This window comes from Athene noctua, chromosome 31 (assembly GCF_965140245.1).
Source record: "Athene noctua chromosome 31, bAthNoc1.hap1.1, whole genome shotgun sequence".
NCBI lineage: Eukaryota > Metazoa > Chordata > Aves > Strigiformes > Strigidae > Athene > Athene noctua.
The window spans coordinates 168,493-191,507 of NC_134067.1; the positions used below are offsets into that span (position 1 = coordinate 168,493).

Consider the following 23,015-nt stretch of genomic DNA (forward strand, 5'->3'; position numbering starts at 1 on the left):
CCAGGGCTGAACTGGAGGTGCTGAGCAAATATTCCCGGCGGAGGGGAGGGGTTCGGGCACCATCTGCCCCCTCCAGAATGGAAAACGAGCGGGTCAGCCCCCAGAAAACGGCCCAGCGCTGCCCGGACCCAAAGAATCGGAATTAAGCCTTTAATTTCCGCAGCCGGCTTGGCCCGGAGGTGCCGGAGAGGGACAGGGAGCACCGAGACCCGCCCGTCACCCTCATCGTGCTCCCACACCGTTAAAAACTCCCTGAAGATCGCGAAAAACACCCCATTAGCCCCAGATTGGCCTCACCCCTTGCCCTCAGGCCGTTCTTGCCCCAGGAGGCCCCGGCTCCTACAGGCTGAGCCTCATGTCCTGGATGGCCGCGAAGGTGTCGGGGCTCAGGGGCACGTAGGATTTCTTCGTGTCGTCGCGGAAGAAGAGGGGGTCGCGCGTGGCGCCGGGGTCAAAGCCGTCCCGCACCAGGTTGCCTTTGCACTGCTTGAAGGTCCCAGTGACCTCCAGAGCGTCCTGTGGAGATCAGGGTGGTCAGAACCGGGGCGGGGGGGATGGCTGGTGTTAAACACAAACGGGGGACCCCGGCGCTGCCTCAGTGTGGGGGACGCTGTGGGAAACGGGGACGGGGCAGGCGGGGACGGGGGGACCCGTGTGGGGCCTTGATGTGCCCGCAGGAAGGTGGGTCGGTGCCGTCAGCACGGGGTAACCCCAGTGTTGTCACTGATACTGGGGTGACATCACCTGCTGTGAGGGACTGGTGTTGTCACCAGTAACGGGGGGACCCCGCACCCTTACTGGTGCCATTGGAACTGGGGGGATGCCGGCGCTGGCACCCGACCCGCCCCTCGCCCAAGGGACTTGAAAAAAAAAACGAAAAGAAAAACCACCCCCCACCCCCCCAAGAGCCGCCCCGAGCGCTGACCTGGACCCGCACGAAGCGGGGAGCAGCGTAGCTGGGCAGCGTCTCCCGGGTGAAGGCGTAGAGGCGCTCGCCCTCGAAGGTGGCCCCAGGCCGCAGGCGGATGGCCGCCATCCCGCACCGCCCCTCGCACCCTGCAACGGCACCGCAGGGCTCGGGGCTCTTCCGGGGCGGCCGCCTGGGCTGCTCCAGGGACCGGCTGCCTGCCCAGAGCGACGCTGGACGCTGTGGCCTTCAGGAGGCACCTCGTGTGCCCAAAACGGTGCTGGGTGTTTGGTTTGGGTGAAGATTTCCCTTTTTTGCCTCCTTAGTGGCTGCTTGGACCATTATGGTGGCACGTTGTGTGCCCAGAACAGGAACTGACTCTTCTGAGTCACCTTTTACTCTTCCTGGTGGCCACTTGGACCATCGTGGAGACGTCAGTTGCCCAAAACACCACCAGATGCTTCTCTGGGGCAACCAAGTCCCACTTTACTTTTCTTGGTGGCTGCCTGGACCATGCTGCAAGCCCAAAACAATGTTGGACACTTGGTTTGGGCAGCCAAGTCCTCCACTGACCTTCCTGGTGGCCACTCAGCCCTTCACAGGAGCCCATTGTGTGCCAAAGCCGTGCCAGAAACTTATTTTGGGTCAGTAAGTCCTACTTTAGCCACCCCAGTGGTTCATTACGTGGACGTGTTACTTGCCCCAAACAACACCAGATGTTTCTTTTGGGCAACCCAGTCCTGTGTCAGTCTTGGTGGCTGTTTGGACCCTTGTGGTGGTAACAACGAGCCCAAAACACCGGACTCGATTCTGGGTCCTGAAGTGCTCAGACAGTTGGACTAGATGATCATTGTAGGGCCCTTCCATTCTACTTTAGGCTTCTCGGTGGCCACTCGGAGCGTTTGGGGACACATCACGTGGCTGAAATATCATCAGATTCTTATTTTGGTCCGACTCGCCCTCCCCTGAGCCCTGGTACTCACCTGGCACGGACACTCCGTAGACGTTGACCTCCTGGATGAAGTTGACCGTGGCAAGAGTGGCCTCCACCTCTGTCGTGGCCACGTTCTCGCCTTTCCAACTAGGACAGAGAAGGGACAAAGCTGTGAGGGGACGTTTGGGCTGGGAGGGGACGTTGCCCACACAGAGGTGGGTGTGAGGGCGTCAGAGTTACCGGAAAGTGTCTCCCACTCGGTCCTGGAAGTAGACGAATCTTTCGTGGTCAATCATGAGGAGGTCGCCGCTGTTGAAGAAGGCGTCACCTTTGACCAAGACGTCCCTCAAGACCTTCTTCTCTGTCTTCTGGGAATCGCCCGCGTAGCCATCAAAAGGGGTGTTCTTGGTGATTTTGATGACCAGAAGCCCCGTCTCGCCTTCGGGGGGGCGGGGAAAGGAGGGTTGGAGGCCAGTCAGCAGCGGCCTCAGCCCTGGGGAACATCACCTCCGTGCCCCACCGTGCTCGGGGATGACATTCCTGTTTCCCTGAGGGGTTTCTGGTGACTTCCAGCCACCAAGATGATGGTGATAAGGACCAAGAGGTGGCTTTGATGCATCTCAACCCTCTTGTCTTTCCCCCTGTCCTCCCAGAAAGGCTCATCTCTTCTTACCGGGGCCGACCCGGATGCAGAGACCACGCTCGTCACGTACAGGTTCGTCCTTCTCCACGTTGTACTTGATCAGCTCAAAGGGAGCAAAAGTCTGGAGGGCAGGAGAGAGACAGAGAGAGAAACCGGTGGGTGGAAGAGAAAGGCGGGATTAAAAACAGCGAGAAGACTTCCCTCCAGCGCCAGCGCCAATCTTCTGTTGTTTGTTCATTACAACCCACCAACTCACCCCACCCACACCCACCCCTAATCCCAACATTCTGAGCAGCCGCTTGTTTTATATTTAAATATAAAGGAGTTAATCACCTTTTAAATGAGATTTAATCTTAATAGGTTCAACCAGTGACCAAACTCATTGCAGCAACTTTCAAATCAAAGGCCCGAGGGAGAAACTGAGAGTTGCAACTGTGGGAAAAGGGTGGAGAAAACCTGATTTTTGTAGCTTTTGCTCAACACGTGGGTGGGTGGGGCCTGAGGTGACACTGAAGTGGCCTTTCTCAGGGGCGATGAGATGGCCAGGTCACCATGGACACTCCAAACTCAGACTGAGCCAATGCTGGTTGGGTCAACGTTGGCCAACCAGGTGGAGGGAACTCTTTTGGGTCACGAAGAGGGGATTTTGGAGGTCCTGCTTGTGCATCAACCCAGGCTGATGGACGTGTCGGCTCCCCCAGGGAGTCACCTTTGCATCACCACGAAGAGGGTATCCAGGAGACACCTCCCCACTCTTGGCGTCAACCCAACTTGAGGTTCAGTTATTGATCTCCCCAAGGCAGGGAGAGTTTGCTCCCCCCCACCAGTGTCACCTTGAGGAACATGTTGGCTCTGCCCACGGCCCCGATCTTGCCGGTATAGTTGATGAAGCCGGCGTTGCCCTCGGTGGCCCCGTAGAACTCCCAGATGGAGACGGGCCCGAAGCGCTGGAGGAATTCCTTCCACACCTCCGCCCGCAGGCCGTTGCCCAGCGCCAAGCGCACCCCATGCTCCCGGTCGTTGTTGCGCTGTGGGGTGACCAAGGACCCTCTCAGGGCACGCCCTGTGGCGTCACCTCCCCCCCGGGGTGGATTTTGGGCTGGTGGGGACCTTACCCGGGGTGTGTTGCAGAGGTAACGCAGCAGCTCCCCCACGTACTGGATGACGGAGACGTTGTACTGGCGACAGTCGTCCCAGAACTGGGAGGCAGAGAATTTGGCCCGTAGGACGCAGGTGGCTCCTGTGGGGACGCGGCGGGGGTGAGGGGGGGGGGGGTTGCTGTCCCCTTTTCACTCAGGTTTTTCCCTTTTCTCTGTCTGTCCATCCTCACGAGTGTCTGTCCTGTCCGTTCACCCCAATCACCCGCTAGCTATGCAGACACACGTCTCCGGTCACTTTTCATCCGACTCCTTCCTTTTCCATCCCTGGTTGCCCTCTGTCCGTCCATCCCCCCACTAATCCGTTGTTCGCTACAGAGATCTCTCGTCTTTCCTTTCCTTTTCTCCATCCTCTCATTTTCCCATCATTCTTCAGTCCACCTCCAGAAAAATTCTGTCCATCCCTAAATGGAAAAAATCTCCATCTCCATAAAGTGTGGATCTGTCCAGCTCCATAAAACATCTGTCCATCCACCCAAAATGTCCCCTCATCCTCCTGTGGACACAGCCCCCTCCCCAAGCGTTTCTCCATCCCCAGCACCCCTCTCTGCCTGTGCTCGCCTGCCGGCCGCCACACGTGGCCCCTGTGGCTACATACCGACCTCGAAGCACCCTCCCACCCCGATGAGCAGCCCGGCCGCGTGGTAGAGCGGCAGTGTTGTGTAGAGGACGTCATCGGGCCGCAGGCCGCAGAGCCGGCCCAGGTTGGCCACCATCATCAGCTTCGTCTCGGTGACCACCGCTGCCTTGGGCAGCCCTGGGGGTGGGAGCGGAGGGTGGGAAACGGCCCCTTGGAAGGTCCCGGGGCTGAGGGGTGGGACAGGAGGGCAAACCCCTTCCCTGGGGGCGGTGGGTCTCCATCCCCGGAGCTCTCCGGACCTCGCTGGGAGGAGCCGTGAGCGGCCCCGCCCTGACACGCCCGTGTTGGCCGGGCTGGGCTGGGGTTGGGGTCCAGGGCTGGATGGGGGAGGTCCCACCCCCTCCTGTCCCCACGAGGACACAGACACCCAACCCCTCCCCGGGACACGGCCGGGAGGAACCTGGCCCAGGTGGCCCCACGCGGCCGCTCCAACCTCCCCAACGTCACCTGCACGACCCTTGGCTCGGGGGACACACAGCCCCCCCCCTCGCACCCACCCCCTCCCAGCACCCGACCCTTCGGGTTCGGGGCTCCTGGCCCCGGCGCCTCACCGGTGGTGCCGGAGGTGTAGATGTAGACGGCCTTGGACTTGGCGGTGACGCCGGCGCGGTGGTGGGCGGGCAGGGGCTCGTCGGAGGCCGCCTCGATGGCGGGGAGCAGGGCCTCGACGCCCGGCGTGGGGGACCGGGCGCTCAGGTAGAAGACGCGGGTGCCGTCGCGGTGCAGGGCCGGCAGCACCTCCTCCACGGCGTCCTGGAGCTCTGCGGGGACGGGGGGACGCGGGTGAGCAGCCGGGAGGGGATCCCAGTGCCGCGGGGGCACCCCCAGACGGCACCCCGAGGGCCCCAGCCTCCTCCTGCCCCGATTTGTTGTTTTTTTCTTTTTTCCTTCATTTCCTTCCCCCCCCAAAATGTGATGAAAAAAAAAAAAAAATAAAAGGACCTTTACCCCCGGGAAGGGGTTGGTGATAATTAACCCGTGGCCTTGGCATGGCATGGCCAGCGCACCCCAACACCCTACCCAGGGTGGGGGGTTGTTGCACACGCGTGTGCAAAGGGCTACACAAGCAGCCGTGACTGCCCCAGGGTGTGTGTGTGTGCCCCAACGTGAACAACCTCTCGCACGCTTGGGGCAAACGGCTCTGACGTCTCACACCCACACACATGCCACAGGCGTGTGCACAGGAGCATGTAAGAGCACTGACACACATGTAAATGCCTGTACAGGCACTGACATGCATGCAGACACATCTATAGGAACTGACATGCGTGTAAATCCCTGCACAGGCACTGACACGCATCTAGACACATGTACGGACACTGACACACGTGCAGACATGTGTACAGACACTGACACACGTGTAGACACATGTATGGACACTGACACACGTGTAAATCCCTGCACAGACACCGACACACATGCAGACACATGCACAGACACCGACACACGTGTACAGACACCGACACCCGTGCAGACATGCGTACAGACACACGTGTAAATCCCTGCAGACACCGACACACGTGTACAGACACTGACAGGCGTGCACAGACACCGACACCCATGCAGACACGTGTACAGACACATGTGTAAATCCCTGCACAGACACCGACACACGTGTACAGACACCGACAGGCGTGCACAGACACCGACACCCGTGCGGACGCGCAGAAGCAGCGACGCTCCCCGCCCCCCGCGCCCCCCGGCCCGTCTGTGCCCACGCGTGGCGCCCGGCGGGGGGTTGGGGGGGTCCCTCCGCGCCCGGTTCCACTCACCGGGGCTGGCCAGCACCAGGGTGGCCCCGGCCGCGGCCAGCGCGTGTCGCAGCGCCCGACCCCGCACGTTGGCGTTCAGACAGGCCATGGGGCAGCCCAGCTTGGCCAGCGCCAGCCAGGCCCAGACGTAGGCGGGTTCGTTGGGGAGGAAAACGGCGACGGCCTGACCGGGCCGCAGCCCCAGGCGCCGCGACAGCGCCCGGGCCGCGCGGTTACTGCGCCGGTCCACGTCCTCGTAGGTGTGAACCTCGTCCTGGAAGCGCAGCAGCGGCCGCCGGGGCCGGCGACGAGCGTGTTCCTGGAAGACGTCGAGGAGGGTGACGGGGCGTCGGCGGTTCAGCCGCCGCCGGCAACGCGCCGAAGACCAAACCATGGTGGCGAAGGCCCGAAAGTCAGCCCAGAGCAAGGGGCAGAGTCGAGCGGCCGCCGCCGGCACCAGCAGCAGCAGCAGGAGCAGCCCGGCGGCCGCCGCCGTGACAGCCCCCGGCACCGCCATGGCCAGGGGTGCCGGGCCGTGGCAGCACCCGCCGGGCGCTGCTGGCCAAGGTCCGTCCCGGGCGCACCTTGCCCCGGCTGCCGGCGCCGGCCCAGCTTTGCCGGGATTAGGGTGGTTTTGTTTTCTTTGCTTTTTTTTTTTTTTTCCCCTACTCCCCTCCCCGGGGTGTGGGGGTGGCACCACGGAGGCAGCTCACACCCAGTAGCTGCCCAGTGCAAACCCCACCCAAGAAAACTTCCTCGCTTTCCCTCCCGGTTTTCTCGGAAAAAGGCACACTCCAGCCCCTTCCCACGCCGGAAGGTTTTGTCCGCTCCACACCTCCCCCTCCTGTGCAAACGGTCACACAAACAGCTTTTTCTCCCCCCTACTCGCCAGGAGAAAAACAAAGTTTGCTGTTTAAATCCCCGACCTGGGCGTGAGCACCTGGCAAGCCGCTTCTTGACGGGATAAATAATCTTTCTGCAAATTAATAAATAATTAAAAAAAAAAAAAAAAAGCACAGAGGTTCGGTGCGGCCTCGGTGCCACGCGCTTCACCTTTGCCTCCGATTTGCAAGCCCAGGTGTAAGATTATCACAAGGATCAAACAGGGTTTTTTTGGCAGCTGCTGTAAAAAGTGCCGGGTGTTGCCCTTTGCTCAAGCAAGTTTTGCAATTTTGGGGTCATCGGTTTGTCGGGTTTGGTGGCACCGAGGTCAAAGTGCCACCGCGGCGAGGGGACGTTGGCCTGGGGTGAGGCAGCGGGACGTCCCCGGCCATCCCCGCCTTGGGCAGCCCTGAAGGAGATTATCGGGGGGAGGGAAGATGGTTCCTTGTCCCCAGCCCAGCGTCCCCCGCCCTGTCCGTGTCCCCAGATTCACATCCCTGCGTCCCCGCTCTGCGCCACCAGGCTGGAGGGACACGGGGCTGCTTGGGGGTCTTGTCCTCGCCCCACAAGGCCAGCAACCCTCCGGGCACCGTGTCCCCATCATTCCCAGTCGCCTACTGGGGACGCGGGGCGGGAGAAGCTGGCTCCTGCCATGGTGGAAATGGAACTGGGAGGGACTGGGAGAAACAGTGTCCAGTGGGGCTGCGTCCTGGCCTCGTAGCTGGAGGTACAAGAGCGTCTCTTGGGGACAGGGTGATGTGAGGTCACCTCCCCCTCCAGGTGACAGTTGTGGTCCCCAGGGTGGGTGGTGACAGACGTGGGGGACCTCATAGGGGATCCCTGATGGGTGTCACACTGGGGTGTCCCACACGGGCGGGTCACGTCCCGGGAAACCCACGACATTCCTGGGGGGATGTGACACACTTGGGGCACAAAGTGTCCGCAGAGGTCCCCAAAAGGGGCGGGGCGCAGCGCGGGAACCGCCCGTCCGTGCGCCCCACGGTCACAAAAGAGAAGGAAGGTCCCACCGAGATTTGAACTCGGATCGCTGGATTCAGAGTCCAGAGTGCTAACCATTACACCATGGGACCGCCCGTCCGGGCAGCGCCGCCGCGCCCCACACGCCTCCGCACCGCCTCCGCCGCAAAAATCAAATAAAATCAAATAAAATCAAATTAAATCAAATGCAATAAATAAAGGGTCGGGCCCGCGGGGGGGAGCGCCGCAGAAAAAGAGAAACTGCAATCGCCCGAACAGGGACTTGAACCCTGGACCCTCAGATTAAAAGTCTGATGCTCTGCCGACTGAGCTATCCGGGCTCTTACCGCCTCCCGCCCCGCGCCGCCCGATGGGCCGCGTGGCAGAAAGAGCGAAAAAAGGGATTCGGGGTCAAAACCCGCGTCGTCCTCAAAGGTTTTACGGTGACGAGGGTGTCGCTGAGGGAGCAGCACATCGCCACCGAAGATGCAACACCCGCGGCCGCGGAGCAGCGGTGGGCGGACCTGAGTGAGAACTGCCCCCGGTCCTTTCTCCGCTGCGGACCAATGGAAAGGCCGTCGGATCCCAGCACGGCCAATCAGCGCCCAGTACCGGAGGGCGACTACGCCCTTGAGTGCGCGAGCGGCGGGACTGAGCCCCCGTCGCGCCGAGACGCCGAAATAACTCTTTGAAAGCCTTAAAATTCTGCTTTTGCGGGAGAGGGGGAGCCAGCAGCTTGCCCTCAGCCTCGCAGCAGACTTAGGCCGAGCTATTCATATGAAAAAAGATTTAGTACGTAAAAATGATTTCCATTTCCCGCCGCCTTCCCCGCCTGCGCTGGCTCCAGCCTCCCTTTATAACATCCCTACCGCTCGCTGATTGGCCACACCCCGCATGGAAATGAGGCAGCTCCAAATCTCGCGTTACTATTGGCCAGGAGGCGATGCTGTTCTATTGGTCCTCGTGCCAGTGCGGTCGCAGCCAATCAAACCGCGTCATTTCGCTCCCCAGCAGGGTATAAAGGGCCGGGCGAGGAGAAGGTGGTGTCATTTGGTGCGGCGGAGCGGGAGTGATGTCGGGGCGCGGGAAGCAGGGCGGCAAGGCCCGTGCTAAGGCCAAGTCGCGCTCATCCCGCGCCGGCCTCCAGTTCCCCGTGGGTCGCGTCCACCGGCTGCTCCGTAAAGGCAACTACGCGGAGCGGGTGGGCGCCGGCGCTCCCGTGTATTTGGCAGCTGTCATGGAATATTTAACAGCCGAAATCCTGGAGCTGGCGGGAAACGCTGCTCGGGATAATAAGAAGACGCGGATCATCCCCCGGCACCTGCAGCTGGCGGTGCGCAACGACGAGGAGCTCAACAAGCTGCTGGGCGGCGTCACCATCGCGCAGGGCGGGGTCCTGCCCAACATCCAGGCCGTGCTGCTGCCCAAGAAGAGCGAGAGCCACAAGGCCAAGGGCAAGTGAGGCAGCGGGAGGAGGGGGGAAGCAGCTTGGAGATGGCCTTGAAGCTTTAAATTTTTTTTAATAAATGCAAAGGCTCTTTTCAGAGCCACCCACCGTTTCAGGAAAAGGGCTGGAGGAGCGGGGTGAGGGGGGGATTGGCGCTAACGAGCGTTAATCCCCTGGTCTTGATCCTTCCTCGGGGGGAGCGTAACGCGTCATCGACCTAAAACTCGTTAAACGGCCCCAAAAGCAGCAACGTGACAAGACAATCCCCTGGGAAAGGAGATGGGGGTTCGCCCATCGGAGGTGTGAAACAGGGAAGGCGCTGAAAGGCCGCGAGCGAGCGCCCTGGTTTGTGCTAATAGAGGCGGCGGGGGGAGCGCCTTGCACGGAGCTGCCGCCGTTTGTATTTATGCAAATGAAGGCTCTAGTCCGCGCTCAGCCATTGGCTGAGCACCGCGCGGAGCCTTCGCGACAGTGCCGCTAAAGCGGCTCCAATTCTTGCGCGCTGATTGGCCAGTTGCTGAATCCCCTCAGCCAATAGCTATGCGTTGTTTGGATTGCCCCCCCCGCATTTCTCTCAACGATGCCGGTAGCCTGGGCGGGCGCCGGGGATAAATGTTTGAAGGAATATTCGTAACGACCCCACAAAGAACGTGGCCCGGTTTTTCCCTTCAGGCTGTAACTGTTTTTCCTTCCCCGCTCCACGTGCGGGCAACGCCGAGGGTTAACGAGCCTGGCGGGGATCCCCCAGCTCCCCCCCACGCCCGTACAAGATAGAAAATGGGGTGGGGGCGGATTCCCCACCCAACACAGGGCTGGCTACCAAGCACACGGCAATGATGTTTTTTACATTAAGCTATCTCGAGGGTTTTTTTCTACTCCTTTCTTTTTAACAGTCCAAAAATTTCTTATTTCTGCCCCCCAAAAAAGGCTCGCAATAACATTCTCAAACTGGCTTTTCAAGCTGTAAAATCCAAGGCAGAGCGCGACTCCCCCTATAGCGTACCGGTGCGTTTCGCTACCCAACACCCGCCTCCAGGAACAGACACCGTCGCTCCGGGAGTAGCAGACGCTACCCCAGCCCCCCCGCGCGCAAGAACGCCTACGACCACGCCCACAGGGCTTATATCGAGGCATGACGGACCAGACGGAAACCTGCGCTCTCGCGATGACGTTGGCGTCCATCCGGACCAATCAGAGCGGAGCGACGGTTTGAAGGCCAAAGCGACAGCACGAACCACCCGGACTCGGGGTGGCTGCGCGCGGCTTCGCGCCAAAGTGCCGCCTAGAACCAGCGTTTCCTGAACAAACAGCGGAAGTATCGATGTTCGGAAAAGCCTCAAACGCCCAGAAACTACCGCAACCCTCCCACAGCCTCCAAACCGTTAAAACCCTCGAAAATGACAAAAATAAAAAGGGTCACGTCAGCAATATCAGCCCTTCGGTAACCGAGTGGGTGGCTCTGAAAAGAGCCGTTGGGTTGAGTCGAGCCGGTGCCCGCGGCCGCTCACTTGGAGCTCGTGTACTTGGTGACGGCCTTGGTACCCTCAGACACGGCGTGCTTGGCCAGCTCGCCGGGCAACAGGAGACGCACGGCCGTCTGGATCTCCCGCGAGGTGATAGTGGAGCGCTTGTTGTAGTGCGCCAGGCGCGACGCCTCCCCCGCGATGCGCTCGAAGATGTCGTTGACGAAGGAGTTCATGATGCCCATGGCCTTGGAGGAGATCCCGGTGTCGGGGTGCACCTGCTTCAGCACCTTGTACACGTAGATGGAGTAACTCTCCTTGCGGCTGCGGCGCCGCTTCTTGTCGCCTTTTTTCTGGGTCTTCGTCACCGCTTTCTTGGAGCCCTTTTTAGGGGCGGGCGCCGATTTGGCCGGTTCTGGCATAGTCGCTGAAGCCGCGGCAAGAGGGAGTCAGAAAGTGAAGTCGACGAGCGGGCGGCGCCGCTTTTATAGGAGCGTTATGCAAATGAGGGATTCAACCGCCGCGCACTCCCATTGGCTGAAACAGATGTCTTTGCGGAGTGACCCCGCGCATGCAAATATACCGGCTCCAAACCGCAAGCTCTGATTGGACTCTGATCATGAGCCAATCAAATAGCGCCGTTTGGATCCTGCCGAGCACAGCGTGGAGCGCGGGGGGGAGCCGCGCTGGTCCCTGTGCGAGCCCCTCGCCGCGCCGGAGCGGAGCGAAGGCGGCTCCGGGGGCTGCGATTATCGTCAACGGGGCCCTGCGGCACCACAGCGGGCCTCCCCCGGGGGAGAAACCGGCACCGGACCCCCTTGGCGCCGTTTCCCGACGGAGCCGCAGAAGCTCAGTGAGGGCCGGAGGCGGGATTCCCCCCGCGACCCCGCCCACTCTCACGCGAGGGCCAATCAGCGGCGAGCGCGCGAAATTCAAACGTGCGCTGCAGACCGTAAAGGCGCGCAGGCGGAGAGGCGCTTCCTGCGCTCCTAATCGCTATCAACAGTAATTAGTGCCGCGTCCCCGTTAGAGCAGGTTCCCCCAGGAACTTTTGGGGATAAATTCCTTTATTTCGGGGTCTCTGAATTTCTTTGTAACTACAGCATTGGTGGTTCAGTGGTAGAATTCTCGCCTGCCACGCGGGAGACCCGGGTTCGATTCCCGGCCAATGCAGCATAACTTCTCATTTTCTTTCCTTCCACTCCCATTTTTCCCTCTCCATCCCGTATTTCCAGCCCCATTCTCCCCCCGGAACAAGGAAGTGACGCTCCGCAACGTGTCGCTGCCACCCAAAAAAAAAAACCCAAAAAACCCGAACAAACCAAAAAAACCAAACCTGACGCTAAAAACCACTTCTTCCTGCGTCCCTGGGTGGGCTCGAACCACCAACCTTTCGGTTAACAGCCGAACGCGCTAACCGATTGCGCCACAGAGACCGGCGCTATAGGGGCCCCCCCGCCGCCCCTCGCACCGCGGAACCCCCGGGGGGGGGGGAGGGGAGGGGGGTCCTGAACTGGCCAAAAAATTGAGGGGGGGGGCTCCTGCGGGCGGGGAGGGAGGTTGGGAAATGCGAGGAGGGAAGGGGGGGGGGTAAACAGCAGGGAGCGCGCAGGGGGGTGCGGAGCGGCGCGGGATCCCCCCCCACCCCCCCGTGCGAAATAAAAAAAAAAGCAAATGCAAAGCGGGGGGGGGGGGGGGTGGGGGTGTGTGCGAGAAATGGTGAAAAGTGAAAAATGGTGAAAGGAGCAAAACTTAACCTGGCCGACGAGGATGGGATTCGAACCCACGCGTGCAGAGCACAATGGATTAGCAGTCCATCGCCTTAACCACTCGGCCACCTCGTCCGGCGGGCGCCAGCTCCCGCCGCGCCGCCATGGGGCGCGCCAGCGCGCGGGGGGGGCGGAGCTCTGTGGGCGGGGGGCGGGGTCACGCGTGGGGGAGGAGTCACGCCGAGGAGGGGCGGTGCCAAGGGCGGCGGCGGGCGCGGGGCGCGCGCAGGGGATGTAGCTCAGCGGTAGAGCGCATGCTTCGCATGTATGAGGCCCCGGGTTCAATCCCCGGCATCTCCAGCGGGGGCGCCCGCGGCCCCCCCGCCCCGATGGTTGTTTTTCATTTTCTTTCCGAGCGGTTAAAGGGTCCCGGCGGGAGCGGAGTCACCACCCGGCGGGGAAGGCGACGCCTCTTACACCAATTTTGGGTTTTTTTAATTCCCCTCTCGGAAGTCCCCCCGCCACCCCCCCCTCCGCCCCGCGGCCGGTCTCCTCCCGGGCCGGGGCGCGGGTGGGAAACTGTCCAGATCTGGTTTATCAGAGCAAGTCAAGCGGCTGCTTTCGCAAGGAGCAGAGTGGCGCAGCGGAAGCGTGCTGGGCCCATAACCCAGAGGTCGATGGATCGAAACCATCCTCTGCTAGTTTGCCTTTTCTTTATAAATTTTCTATTTTTTTCCTCCCTCCTCACCCGCTCTGCATTTGCTTCATGACCCCAGCGCCGCCTGCGAAGTAGCTTCCCCCTTCCCCTAGCTATATTTAACTGAACTACTCTCCTTCCTGAACATCACTTTTTTTTCTTTTTTTGTATTGAAGTTCCTACAAATATACTTGAAATTCCCAATGTACAGGGACCTGTAAAGCAGGACATATAGCTTTAACATTAACCATCACTTGCGTTTCAATAGCTTTTATTTTTCCTGTATTTTACTACAATGTATGTGATTTCATTTATACTTTTTTCCTAACGACCCTCTGTATTCGTTACCCACTTGTAAGATGTTTTGAAACCTTTAACTCCTTGCCTAGTGGAGATAAGACAGACCTTGGACAGTCTGACAAACTCCCTGAGTACATCCCTGATAGCAGGAACTGATACAGAGACATAATTACTTGTTTTGAGATTTATTTACTCATTTACTTAGAGAAAAATGCTTAGCAACTTATTTACTTACTTATAGCAAGTTATAGTATTACTTATGGTATTTTCTAATATTGCTGAGAATCCTGCTTGCCCAGAGTGTTCTGCGGAATTTTACCCAGGACTGCTGTGTTCATCAAAACAAAGCAGTTCACTGTGAAAATCTACCAAGAACCACAATGTTCAGCAAAATATTATGGGTTTGTCCTTGAGGAAAAGGTGTGCTCTAACTAGTTGGAATCTTGGTAATGAGTAAAGATAGCCATGTACGAATGGTAGAAGTTCCATTGGTTCTGTTAGAGAAGATAGAATGAGTAAACCATCTGAAAAACACTCTTCTTATTAAAGAAACTGGCCAAGACAATCTGTGCATGCTCCGGGGAAAAAAACAAGGTGAGGAGGATTGTGAGCCTTCCTCCCAAAGCCCCCCGGAGGCAATGGGCAGGTGCAAAGAGAACATCAGCTGCTGCCACCAGCCTCTAGAACTAATGCAGCTTCACCCTGCACATGGATGTTTGCGTGATGGAACCCAAAGAATATGAACATCCACACTCGGTGAGGTTTGGGTAAAATATGCGGTGGGTGTGCAGGCTTCGTGGAGAAATGCCCTTGCACCCCGGCTGGAGTAAACATCCCTGCTGTCTGACTCTATTCGAGTTGTAGAGTCTTTTTTTCCACGAATCAGAACTTAAAAAGCGAGTGTCTAAGCAGATGCCAGTGCCCAGATAAGCAACTGGAAGCTGGTGCAAACAAACCTCCTTGGAACAAACAGGGGCTGAAGGAGGGATGAGGCCACCCCATGAGCATGTATGGACATAAAACCCCTGAAGTTCACTAAGGGACGGTGTGAGAAAGGCCATGGGGACCCCTAAGGAGAGGGAGGAGACCCTCACTCTATTCTTACGACACACGCTCAGACTATGTACATGAATTCTGAGATCCCGTTATCATAAAACTGCCTTTTCCAGGGAAACTGATGAATATGTGTGCTTTTGGCGTTTATTAGTCATAGAATTTTGTCAGGAGGTGGAGCGCTGCCCAGCGCCGCGATGAAGAACCCGAAGAGCGGTTACACCCGGCGCTGACAGCGGAGTGAAGCTCTTTGTCACCGTATAAACGCCCAGCGCATGGGCGGCTGCTCTGACACCTTCACAAAACCGATCCCGTCGGATGGAGCTTCCCGGGGCTCCCAGCGGGCAGATCCCGATCAAACGGCCCCGGCCCCGGCCCCGGCCCCGGGGATCTACAAGGGCGGGAAAGGCGCGGGGTTTGGCGCCAAAACCCTGGGTTTGAACTCCAGCGCCGCCGTCTGATTGGTGCGTGACGAGGGCGCCGCGATTGGTCACATGGCGAAAGGGAGGCGATGGTAGGCGGGGCACCAGCGCGATGGTTGCGGTTCCCCCTCAGGTCCGTCCCTCACGGCCTATATAAACGCCGGCGGAGGGGCGTGTCTGTGCAGTGGGAAGGGGCGTGGGCTTGCGATCGCACCCCTGCCCTCCTCTTGTGTGTCACCCGCGGCAAACCCGCCGCTTTATCGCGCTTTTAACAATCCGCTAATGTTTCATCAGCTTTACGAGGTAAATATCAAAATATCAACCCCCGAGCGCAGGGGGCGTTACCGAGTGGTGTGCAATGACTCACCCGCTCTACGCGCAGCGGGTGGATGCGGGTCCGAGGGGGGTTGCGGGAGGTACCGGGGGGGAAAAACAGGCGACGGAGAGAAAGCAAAAATAAAAAAAATGTGACACCTCCCCGTCGGGGAATCGAACCCCGGTCTCCCGCGTGACAGGCGGGGATACTCACCACTATACTAACGAGGAACCGGCTGATGCGGGACGTTGACTGCGGATCCCTGAGCGCACCCGCGGGGCCTCGCGAGCTCCCCGCGGCGCGTTCCGCGGCGGGAGATTCCCGGGAACCGCGGGGAGGGGCGGGAACAGGAGGTGCGCGGGGGGAGGGGGGGAGGGGGGCGGGTCCGGCCGCTGCCGGAGATGGAGCGAGAGCGCGACGCTGTGGCGAGCGCGGCGCCGTGGCTTAGTTGGTTAAAGCGCCTGTCTAGTAAACAGGAGATCCTGGGTTCGAATCCCAGCGGTGCCTCCACCCTGTGGTAACTTTATCGCGATAGTAATGCGTCACTTTTTCATATTCCCCCCAAAACACTTTTTTTTTTTCTTTTTTAACTAAAACCGGCGGCCCCGCGCACACGGCAGGAGGCGCCGTGGCCGGGGTGTGAGTGGAGAGGAAAAATTTAAAGCGCGAATGAGCGGAAAAAAAAATATTTTCCCTGACCGGGAATCGAACCCGGGCCGCGGCGGTGAGAGCGCCGAATCCTAACCACTAGACCACCAGGGAGTCCCGGGAACCGTGCTGCGGCCGCGCGTCTTCTTTCCGCCAGCGGGGCCGGATCCAAACCGCGCGCGGCTACTGGCTGAGCGCGTTCGGCGCGGGAACCAATCGGCGCGCGCGGTTTGGAGCCGCCTCGACGAAGCGGGCGCGGCCCCGCCGCCGTTCCCCGGGACCCCCCCGGCCGCCTCCCGGGGCCGCAGCACCGCGCCGACGACCTCGAGCGCCATAAACACACCCCCCCCCCCAATTCCATCACTGGAGACAGACCCTCCTCCTCCATTTAAGCTTCAGGCTCTTTATTGCTCCGAGCAGCCCGGGGAATCCCGGCCGAGCTGGGCTGCTTTAGTGATTTGGGGTCAGGTTTGGGGATTTTGGGGATTATTCATCCCCAGATTCTCGTGCTGAGCCCAGGAGGGAGGCGCACCCCGAGCAGGGGCGGCTCGATGATTTGCGACGGAGACACAAAGCTGTAAACCGGCAGTTTTAATCCCTTTCTTGTGGGTAACTTGGGCGTCCCCGAGGTCACACCAAGTGCCATCGGGCTGGGGTACGAGACAACCAGCACCGGGAAGAGACGGGAATAACCCGGCTGCAGCTGCGGTGCCGGCAAAGGCGCACAGCCGGTGTGCGACACACGTGGCTGCGCGTGACGGGGACGGCGGGAGGGTGACATGCACAAGCAGAGCGACCGGTACGTGACCGGTGCGCAAGCAGCGCGTTGACACAGGGAGATGCACAACCGGGACGTGACAGCGGCTCCCTCCCCGCTGTCAACCCCACTCCAACACCCCATCGCAGAGGAGTCCCGGTGCCGAGAGGGAGGCCAAATTGGGGTGAAATCAGGGAATTGAAGCACCGCAGTGACGCGGCGCCAGCAGGCACGTGCTCCGGGGTCCTCGCAGCTCCCCAAAACCATCCGGCCTCGCGTGGTAACAAACCCTCATCGCGGCTGAGCCACGCCTGGATAAAGACCCAAAGCGTCGCGGTTTCATCCCAAAGAGGAGGGCGGACGCTGTCGTCACCCGTCGGCGTGCGAGGAGTCACTCAGGGCTCAGCCAAGCGCCGGCTTCCTCCACGGCGCGTGGCACCACGAGGAAAACCTCGCAAAGCCCTTGGGAGAGGAAATCCCGTAGGAAAGCCCTGCCCGGAGGGAGAGGGGGTTGGTGACACCCGTCGTCCCCTCCCCACACGCGTCACCCGCCGGCGTCACCCGGCGTCACCCACCTGAGCTCAGCCTCGCCGCCGATGGCGACGGGCGCCCGGAGTTTGGAGTCGAGGTTGTAGTAGGTGCCGCGGAGCTGCCGAACTGCCAACCAGTGCTTGCGGCGCAGCGGCAGCGCCACGAAGCCCAGCGAGACGTGCGAGGGGACGTTGAGGATGAACCCCAAGATCTGACCCAGCACCAAACGCTCCAGTGACCTGCCCCGGGGCGGGGGGAAGAGGGTGAGAAAGGGTTAAAAAAAAAATAATGAAGGGAAAGGGCAAAAAAAATAAAAATAGCACGTGGGGTCGGCTCGGGATTGCGGGGTCGCACCGGCGTTTGTCCCACCAAACGGCCGCTAGCTCCAGGCTCTGCAGCGCCGCCATGATGACGTTGACGTCGTAGTTGCCGGTGCCCAAAAGGCTGCGGTGGGGGTTGAGGCGAGCGTCGGGGGCTAACCTAGATGGGCCGGGAAAGGACCAAAAAAAAAAAAAAAAGAGAAAATTAGCGAAAGAGCGTAAAAATAACCAAAAGGAAGGGGCGGCCCCGAGGTGCCCACGCGCCTCTTGCAGATCTCGTCGGCGGCCTCCTGGGTGAAGCAGGGTCGCTGCAGGACGTTGTTGAGCGCGTGGAGGGCGCAGAGCTCCAGGCGCTGCCGCTCGTGGTAGAGCCCCCCCGGCGGGCCCCCCCCTTCCGCCGCTGAGGGGACGGGGGACCCCGACATGGTTGTGGGGTTGGGGGGACCCCGGCTGCCTGTTGGGGTTGAGTTGGGGGGGGTTGAGGATCAGACCACCCCCTCCGCACCCCAAGATCCGCCCCCCGCAAACTCCCCACAGATTTTCCACCCGCACCCCCAAAAGAGCCTCCAGAGACACCCCCCGCCCTCGCCCTGCACCCCAGCCTCCCCCCCGCATCCATCAGCCCCCCCCAAAACCCTCCAGACACCCCTCACCCCCCCCAGGAACCCCCGAAACACCCCCCAGGCACCCCCGTCCATCCAGCGCCCCCCAGGATCCCCTCGGCACCCCCAAACAGGCCACCAGAGCCCCCCCCGGCCCTCCAAGACTGCACCCCAAAGCCAAAGCCCACACCCCCCCGCCCTCCACAGCCCCCCCAGACCCCTCCCTGCACCCCTCAGGCCCCCCCGCGCACCCCTGGGACGACCCCACACCCCTCTCGGACACCCCCCCCCCCAAACCACGCACCCCCCAGGGCCCCAAACATCCCCCAGCCCCCCCCGGGGCCCCCCACGGCGCCCTCCAGGCCGCTCCGCCGCTCCTCCAGGCCCTCCCCGGGGGCAGCCGGGCCGCGGTTCAGGGCCCCGCGGGCCCTCCAGGCCCTCCCCGCTCCCCTCCGGCTCCCCCGAACCCCCCAGAAGCTCCCCGGGCCCCCCGGCCCGGCCCAGCGCACCCCGCGGTTCCTCCGGGGCCGCCGGCGGCCGCATCCCCCCCGCAACCACCGCGCCGGGCCGGAACTACGACTCCCGGCGTGCACCGCGGCTCCCGGCGTGCACCGCGGCTGCGGCCCGGGCAGGCCGCGGACCTTTTTCCCGGCGTGCCTTGCGCCGCACCGACCTCAATCCCCTCAGCCAGTCAAGCGACAGGGACCTTCCTCCCGTCGTGCTTTGCGCCGAGATACGGCCGAGCGGCCGCCGACCTTCCTCCCGTCATGCCCCGCGCCCCCTCCCGCCGCCATGATGAGGCGCAGCCGCAGCGGTGCCGATGTCGCCGCCTTTAATGTCCCAGCTCTGTCCCCGTCTGTCCGCTCTGTCCGGTCTGTCCCGTCTGGTGGCCTCAGCAGAGCTGGACGCATCCGCCATGTCCCTTACAGGCTGGGGGGGGACGGACAGAATGACTGGGGGGCTGGGGGGGGGGGGGGGGGGGACACTGGGGAGATCTGGGGGGACAGAGGTGACATGGCAGGACAGAGTAGATAGGGGGACGCGGGGGATGTGGGGGGACATGGGGGGGACACGGGACATGGGATGGCACCGGGGATGAGAGGGGACATGGGGGGACACAGGGACGGGACACGGGGACACGGGATGGGGAGACACAGAACGGGGGACATGGGGGGACACGGGGGGGGCCGGGCGGTCCCCACCCCTCAGGCTGCTCCAGAAGACGTGGCGGGTGGCGTCGCCGGTGACAGCCCCTTGCACCGCCGGGTTGCGGCGGGTGCTGGTGACACTCAGGGCCCGTCCCCCGTCCCCCACGCTCGTCACTTCCACCTCCACGATGTGCCAGTCGGGGACACTGTGGGGACACGGAGGGGGACACGGGGGCTGTGACAAGTGACACGGCTCATCCCTGCACGTGCTGGGGGGTGACACCGGGGGTTGGTGACACGGAGGGGGGGGTGGCCCGTCACCCACCTGGGATCGGCCACCAAACAGGCGCAGACGCCGTCGAAGCCGAGGTGGGGGGCGGCCACGGCGGCGGCCGCCATGGTGTTGACGTTGTTGGGGGCGAGGGGACAGAGGGGACGCAGGGGACCCTCGTAGAGCACTGCCCGCCCCCCCGCCGCCACCGCCACCGCCAGCCGCTCCTGCAGCCACCCCTCCAGGCGGAAGCTCTGCGGGGCCTTCGTCATCGTCACCTTCAGCGCCTGGCGGCGGGGGGTCACCGTCACCAACACCCCTGGCGCTGTCCTCAAACCCCAGCGTGGTCCCCAACCGTGGGCGCTGTCCCCAAACCCAGACCTGGTCCCTAAGGCCGAGCGCTGTCCCCAACCTCTTGATGTCGTCCACAACCTCAGACACTGTCCCCAAACCCCAACGTTGTCCCCAACCTCGGGTGTGGCCCCCAAACCAGACAGCGGCCCTGATACCTTGGTGTCCCCAAGCTCCCTGATGTCCCCAACCCCGCAGTGTCCCACCCCTTGGTGTCCCCAAGCCCCCTGATGTCCCCAACCCTGCAGTGTCCCACCCCTTGGTGTCCCCAAGCCCCCTGATGTCCCCAACCCTGCAGTGTCCCACCCCTTGGTGTCCCCAAGCCCCCTGATGTCCCCAAGCCCCGGTGTCCCCACGGAGCTCACGGCCAGCGTCCCAGCCTCGTCCATGCGCTGAATGTCCTCGCAGCCCCACAGGGCCCCCCGGGGAACGTAGAGCGTGTGTCCCCCCCGTGCCGCCGCCCCCCGCAGCCGCCGCTCCGTCTCGGGGTCAGCCAGAGCCGTCGGGGACCCCAGCTGGGGACAGTGGCTCAGGCCACCGTGTCCCCCATGGACCCACCGTCCTCAGTGTCCCCTCTGTCCCCACCCCGGTGTCCCCACAGCCCCGATGTCCCCATCCTACTGTCCCCAACCTCCCTGTTGTCCCCAATGTCCCCACTGTCCTCTCCCACCATCCTGTCCGCACTGTCCCCATGTCCCCACCACCCCATGCCCTCTGTCCCCAACCTCCCGGCTGTCCCTGGTGTCCCCATTGTCCCCAAGATGCCATCCCCTCTGTCCCCAACCTCCCCGTTGTCACCAGTGTCCCCACCATCCCGTCCCCAACCTCCTGGCTGTCCCCGATGCCCCCCCATCCCTGTTGTCTCCAACATCCCCACTGTCCCCGTGTCCCTGCCATCCCATCATCACTGTCCCCACCCTCCCCTCGTCCCCCTGTCCCCGCTGTCCCCAGCCTGTGTCCCCACCATGAAGTCAGCGTGGGCCAGGATGTCCTCGCCATGCTCCTGGGCCACGCGGGGATGGGCCACCTCCACCACCAGGTCCACACCCCTGGGGACATGAGGTGACACCAGGGCGTGGGGGGGACACGGGGGTCTGGAGAGGTGACGGGGGGTGGCATGGAGGAGAGAGAATGGGGGGGTGACATGGGGGGTGACACAGAGATCCTGGGGTGACATGAGGGTGGCAAAGAGTCCTGGGGGTGACAGTGGGTTCCCAGGGGGTCCTGGGGATGATGGGAGATGCTGGGGGTGACTGACATGGGGGTGACAGGGGGTCCTGGGGGTGACGGGGGCAGGGGGGGTACATGTGACACAAGGCTCCAGGGGATGGGGGGGTGACGGAGTGAGGGGACGTGAGGGGACGGGGTGGGGGCCAAGGGGGTGTCACTGTCACTTACGTCTGGGGGAGCAGGCGCAGGTCCAGCAGGCGCAGGGGGGGGGGCAGCGCCTCCAGCCGCCCCCCGTCCCGCGCCCAGACAAAGGCCAGCGCCAGCCCCAGGGGGGGGCCCTGAGCCAGCAGCTGCTCCGCCAGGAACTGCCCTGGGGGGGACACGCTGCCCTGTCACCCCCCGTCACCCCCCGGGCCCCAGGAACTGCCCCGGGGGGGACACGCTGCCCTGTCACCCCCCGTCACCCCCCCGGGCCCCAGGAACTGCCCTGTCACCCCCCCACCATCCCCACAACTTCCAACACCCCCCCATGGCCCCCAGTTACCCCCCAGGGTCCTTCCAGTTGCCCCCATAGTCCCCAGTTACCCCCAATCACCCCAAATTATTCTGAATCGCCCCAATTATTCACAATTGCCCCAACGAACCCCAAATTACCCCACAGCCCCCCTTCCCCCTCAATTACCTCCCAAATCCCCCCCATTTACCCTCTCGCCCCCCACTACCCCCCAATTGACCCCCGAGCCCCCAACTGCCCCCACACCCCCCAATTAGCCCCCTAATTGCTTCTAATTACCCCCACACCCCCTCAATTGCCCCATTTAAAACAACGCCCCTAATTACCCCTTAATTGCCCCCAGAGCCCATGTACCTCTCAAATTGCCCTAATTACCCCCGATTACCCCACAGCCCCCCCTTACCCCCAATTACCCTAATTACCCCCTTAATTGCCCCCTTTACCCCTACAATTGCCATAATTACCCCCATTGCCCCCACTTACCCCGAATTACCCCTCGATTAGCCCCACAACTCCCATTTACCCCCCAATCCCCCAGTTGCTCCCCCCTCCAGCTCCCCAGTTACCCCCCAATTGCCCCCAAAGCCCCCCCTAGCCCCCCAGTTCCTGCCCCACTCCCTCCCAGTTGCTCCCAGTACCCAACCGGCCGTAGCCCAGGATCCCCACGCGCCGACACCGCGGGGCTTCTGCCTGCGCCATGGCCTGGGGGGGGGGTCAGGGGGGCACTGAGGGCTGCCCCACACTCTGGCCCCCCCCCTTGCCCCATAACTGCCCCTTCAGCCCCCAACTGCCCCCCCACCCCCTAAACTATCCCCCCACCCCCCCATTTCCCACTCTGACCCCTCATTGGCCCCCCGACCCCTAACCGCCCCCTTTAGCCCCATAATTGCCCCCCCGCGGGCCTACAACCAGCCCCACAACTGCTCCCCCCCCAGCCCCCCCCCCCGCCAATCCCCCCCCCCCCCCAACTGCCCCCTCATTACCCCCCACCCCGTAATTGCCCCCAGGCCCCACCTGCCCCCTCGTCCCGCCCGGCCCGGCCTTTGCCCCCCCCGCCCCCCCGGCGGGTTAATGCTCAACCCGGGCCCCTGCGCGGGGGGGGGGAGGCCGGCCGCCTGGGTCCCATCACCGGGCGGCGTTGCCATGGCGACAGCTCCGCAGCGCGCCCCCCCCCCCCCCTTCCCCGCCGTTGCCATGGCGACCGCTCTGCAGCACCGTTGCCCCGGCAACCGGGGCGGGAGGCTTCCCCCCCCCCCTCTTCTCCCGCCTTGTGCAGTGTTGCCATGGCGACCGCCGCAGTCCCCCCCCCCCCCCCCTCCGCGCAGTGTTGCCGTGGCTACCGGCCCGTTGCCATGGCGACCAGCATCCGCAGGCCGGGGGAGGGGGAGGGGGGGGCGGTACCCC

The 23,015-nt window shown here is 62.3% G+C and overlaps 5 protein-coding genes and 10 non-coding genes across 20 annotated transcripts; 5 read left to right on the plus strand and 10 right to left on the minus strand.

Annotated features, from left to right (window-relative positions):
* Window positions 1–78: 78 nt before the first annotated feature.
* On the minus strand, window positions 79–6,744 carry SLC27A5 (solute carrier family 27 member 5). 4 transcript variants are annotated; one of them, XM_074929998.1, is made up of 10 exons: window positions 6,054–6,744; window positions 4,833–5,042; window positions 4,240–4,398; window positions 3,600–3,724; window positions 3,318–3,512; window positions 2,515–2,605; window positions 2,082–2,280; window positions 1,891–1,988; window positions 926–1,056; window positions 79–516 (listed from the first exon to the last, which is right to left on the minus strand). In XM_074929998.1, the coding sequence occupies exons 1-10, from the start codon at window positions 6,547–6,549 to the stop codon at window positions 340–342; spliced, it is 1,881 nt and encodes a 626-aa protein (XP_074786099.1). In that variant the 5' UTR covers window positions 6,550–6,744; the 3' UTR covers window positions 79–339. The 4 variants fall into 4 exon arrangements, with proteins under 4 accessions (XP_074786099.1, XP_074786098.1, XP_074786101.1 ...); XM_074929997.1 differs by having other exon boundaries at window positions 2,082–2,334; XM_074930000.1 differs by lacking the exon at window positions 4,240–4,398.
* Window positions 6,745–7,933: 1,189 nt separating this feature from the next.
* On the minus strand, window positions 7,934–8,005 carry TRNAQ-CUG (transfer RNA glutamine (anticodon CUG)). The gene has a single exon. It is a non-coding gene; the product is annotated as a tRNA-Gln (tRNA).
* Window positions 8,006–8,160: 155 nt separating this feature from the next.
* On the minus strand, window positions 8,161–8,233 carry TRNAK-UUU (transfer RNA lysine (anticodon UUU)). Its single transcript has one exon. It is a non-coding gene; the product is annotated as a tRNA-Lys (tRNA).
* A 553-nt stretch (window positions 8,234–8,786) lies between these two features.
* LOC141972215 (histone H2A type 2-C-like) lies at window positions 8,787–9,446 on the plus strand. The gene has a single exon (XM_074930071.1). The coding sequence runs from the start codon at window positions 8,965–8,967 to the stop codon at window positions 9,352–9,354; it is 390 nt and encodes a 129-aa protein (XP_074786172.1). The 5' UTR covers window positions 8,787–8,964; the 3' UTR covers window positions 9,355–9,446.
* A 142-nt stretch (window positions 9,447–9,588) lies between these two features.
* Window positions 9,589–11,273, minus strand: LOC141972216 (histone H2B 5-like). The gene has a single exon (XM_074930073.1). The coding sequence runs from the start codon at window positions 11,222–11,224 to the stop codon at window positions 10,844–10,846; it is 381 nt and encodes a 126-aa protein (XP_074786174.1). The 5' UTR covers window positions 11,225–11,273; the 3' UTR covers window positions 9,589–10,843.
* Window positions 11,274–11,904: 631 nt separating this feature from the next.
* TRNAG-GCC (transfer RNA glycine (anticodon GCC)) lies at window positions 11,905–11,975 on the plus strand. The gene has a single exon. It is a non-coding gene; the product is annotated as a tRNA-Gly (tRNA).
* Window positions 11,976–12,164: 189 nt separating this feature from the next.
* TRNAN-GUU (transfer RNA asparagine (anticodon GUU)) lies at window positions 12,165–12,238 on the minus strand. Its single transcript has one exon. It is a non-coding gene; the product is annotated as a tRNA-Asn (tRNA).
* A 326-nt stretch (window positions 12,239–12,564) lies between these two features.
* On the minus strand, window positions 12,565–12,646 carry TRNAS-GCU (transfer RNA serine (anticodon GCU)). Its single transcript has one exon. It is a non-coding gene; the product is annotated as a tRNA-Ser (tRNA).
* Window positions 12,647–12,799: 153 nt separating this feature from the next.
* TRNAA-CGC (transfer RNA alanine (anticodon CGC)) lies at window positions 12,800–12,871 on the plus strand. The gene has a single exon. It is a non-coding gene; the product is annotated as a tRNA-Ala (tRNA).
* A 269-nt stretch (window positions 12,872–13,140) lies between these two features.
* On the plus strand, window positions 13,141–13,212 carry TRNAM-CAU (transfer RNA methionine (anticodon CAU)). Its single transcript has one exon. It is a non-coding gene; the product is annotated as a tRNA-Met (tRNA).
* A 2,245-nt stretch (window positions 13,213–15,457) lies between these two features.
* TRNAD-GUC (transfer RNA aspartic acid (anticodon GUC)) lies at window positions 15,458–15,529 on the minus strand. The gene has a single exon. It is a non-coding gene; the product is annotated as a tRNA-Asp (tRNA).
* A 203-nt stretch (window positions 15,530–15,732) lies between these two features.
* On the plus strand, window positions 15,733–15,806 carry TRNAT-AGU (transfer RNA threonine (anticodon AGU)). The gene has a single exon. It is a non-coding gene; the product is annotated as a tRNA-Thr (tRNA).
* Window positions 15,807–15,989: 183 nt separating this feature from the next.
* On the minus strand, window positions 15,990–16,061 carry TRNAE-CUC (transfer RNA glutamic acid (anticodon CUC)). Its single transcript has one exon. It is a non-coding gene; the product is annotated as a tRNA-Glu (tRNA).
* A 462-nt stretch (window positions 16,062–16,523) lies between these two features.
* JOSD2 (Josephin domain containing 2) lies at window positions 16,524–18,789 on the minus strand. Of its 3 annotated transcripts, none has more exons than XM_074930054.1 (5): window positions 18,667–18,789; window positions 17,820–18,009; window positions 17,590–17,715; window positions 17,280–17,474; window positions 16,524–17,015 (listed from the first exon to the last, which is right to left on the minus strand). In XM_074930054.1, exons 1-5 carry the CDS (start codon window positions 18,698–18,700, stop codon window positions 16,895–16,897), a joined length of 666 nt encoding a protein of 221 aa, XP_074786155.1. In that variant the 5' UTR covers window positions 18,701–18,789; the 3' UTR covers window positions 16,524–16,894. The 3 variants fall into 3 exon arrangements, with proteins under 3 accessions (XP_074786155.1, XP_074786157.1, XP_074786156.1); XM_074930056.1 differs by having other exon boundaries at window positions 16,524–17,166; XM_074930055.1 differs by having other exon boundaries at window positions 16,524–17,195.
* Window positions 18,790–19,049: 260 nt separating this feature from the next.
* Window positions 19,050–22,310, minus strand: ASPDH (aspartate dehydrogenase domain containing). The gene is made up of 7 exons (XM_074930047.1): window positions 22,250–22,310; window positions 21,326–21,467; window positions 20,892–20,976; window positions 20,293–20,442; window positions 19,631–19,863; window positions 19,360–19,511; window positions 19,050–19,087 (listed from the first exon to the last, which is right to left on the minus strand). The coding sequence occupies exons 1-7, from the start codon at window positions 22,308–22,310 to the stop codon at window positions 19,050–19,052; spliced, it is 861 nt and encodes a 286-aa protein (XP_074786148.1).
* Window positions 22,311–23,015: the final 705 nt, after the last annotated feature.

Excerpts from the sequence above, each read along its gene's own strand:
- SLC27A5 (XM_074929997.1), bottom strand. The coding sequence starts at position 6,549 with ATGGCGGTGCCGGGGGCTGTCACGGCGGCGGCCGCCGGGCTGCTCCTG. Across the intron at positions 3,513-3,599 it reads ACCTCTGCAACACACCCCGG|CGCAACAACGACCGGGAGCA; the intron begins GTAAGGTCCCCA and ends GTCACCCCACAG. Across the intron at positions 1,057-1,890 it reads CTACGGAGTGTCCGTGCCAG|GGTGCGAGGGGCGGTGCGGG; the intron begins GTGAGTACCAGG and ends GTGCCGTTGCAG.
- LOC141972215 (XM_074930071.1), top strand. The coding sequence starts at position 8,965 with ATGTCGGGGCGCGGGAAGCAGGGCGGCAAGGCCCGTGCTAAGGCCAAG.
- LOC141972216 (XM_074930073.1), bottom strand. The coding sequence starts at position 11,224 with ATGCCAGAACCGGCCAAATCGGCGCCCGCCCCTAAAAAGGGCTCCAAG.
- JOSD2 (XM_074930054.1), bottom strand. The coding sequence starts at position 18,700 with ATGCGGCCGCCGGCGGCCCCGGAGGAACCGCGGG. Across the intron at positions 17,475-17,589 it reads GTTTGGTGGGACAAACGCCG|GTCACTGGAGCGTTTGGTGC; the intron begins GTGCGACCCCGC and ends GCCCCGGGGCAG. Across the intron at positions 17,016-17,279 it reads GGCGGCGAGGCTGAGCTCAG|GCGTGGCTCAGCCGCGATGA; the intron begins GTGGGTGACGCC and ends GTCTTTATCCAG.
- ASPDH (XM_074930047.1), bottom strand. The coding sequence starts at position 22,310 with ATGGCGCAGGCAGAAGCCCCGCGGTGTCGGCGCGTGGGGATCCTGGGC. Across the intron at positions 20,977-21,325 it reads CTGCGCCTGCTCCCCCAGAC|GGGTGTGGACCTGGTGGTGG; the intron begins GTAAGTGACAGT and ends TCATGTCCCCAG. Across the intron at positions 19,088-19,359 it reads CTTCTGGAGCAGCCTGAGGG|CCTGTAAGGGACATGGCGGA; the intron begins GTGGGGACCGCC and ends GTCCCCCCCCAG.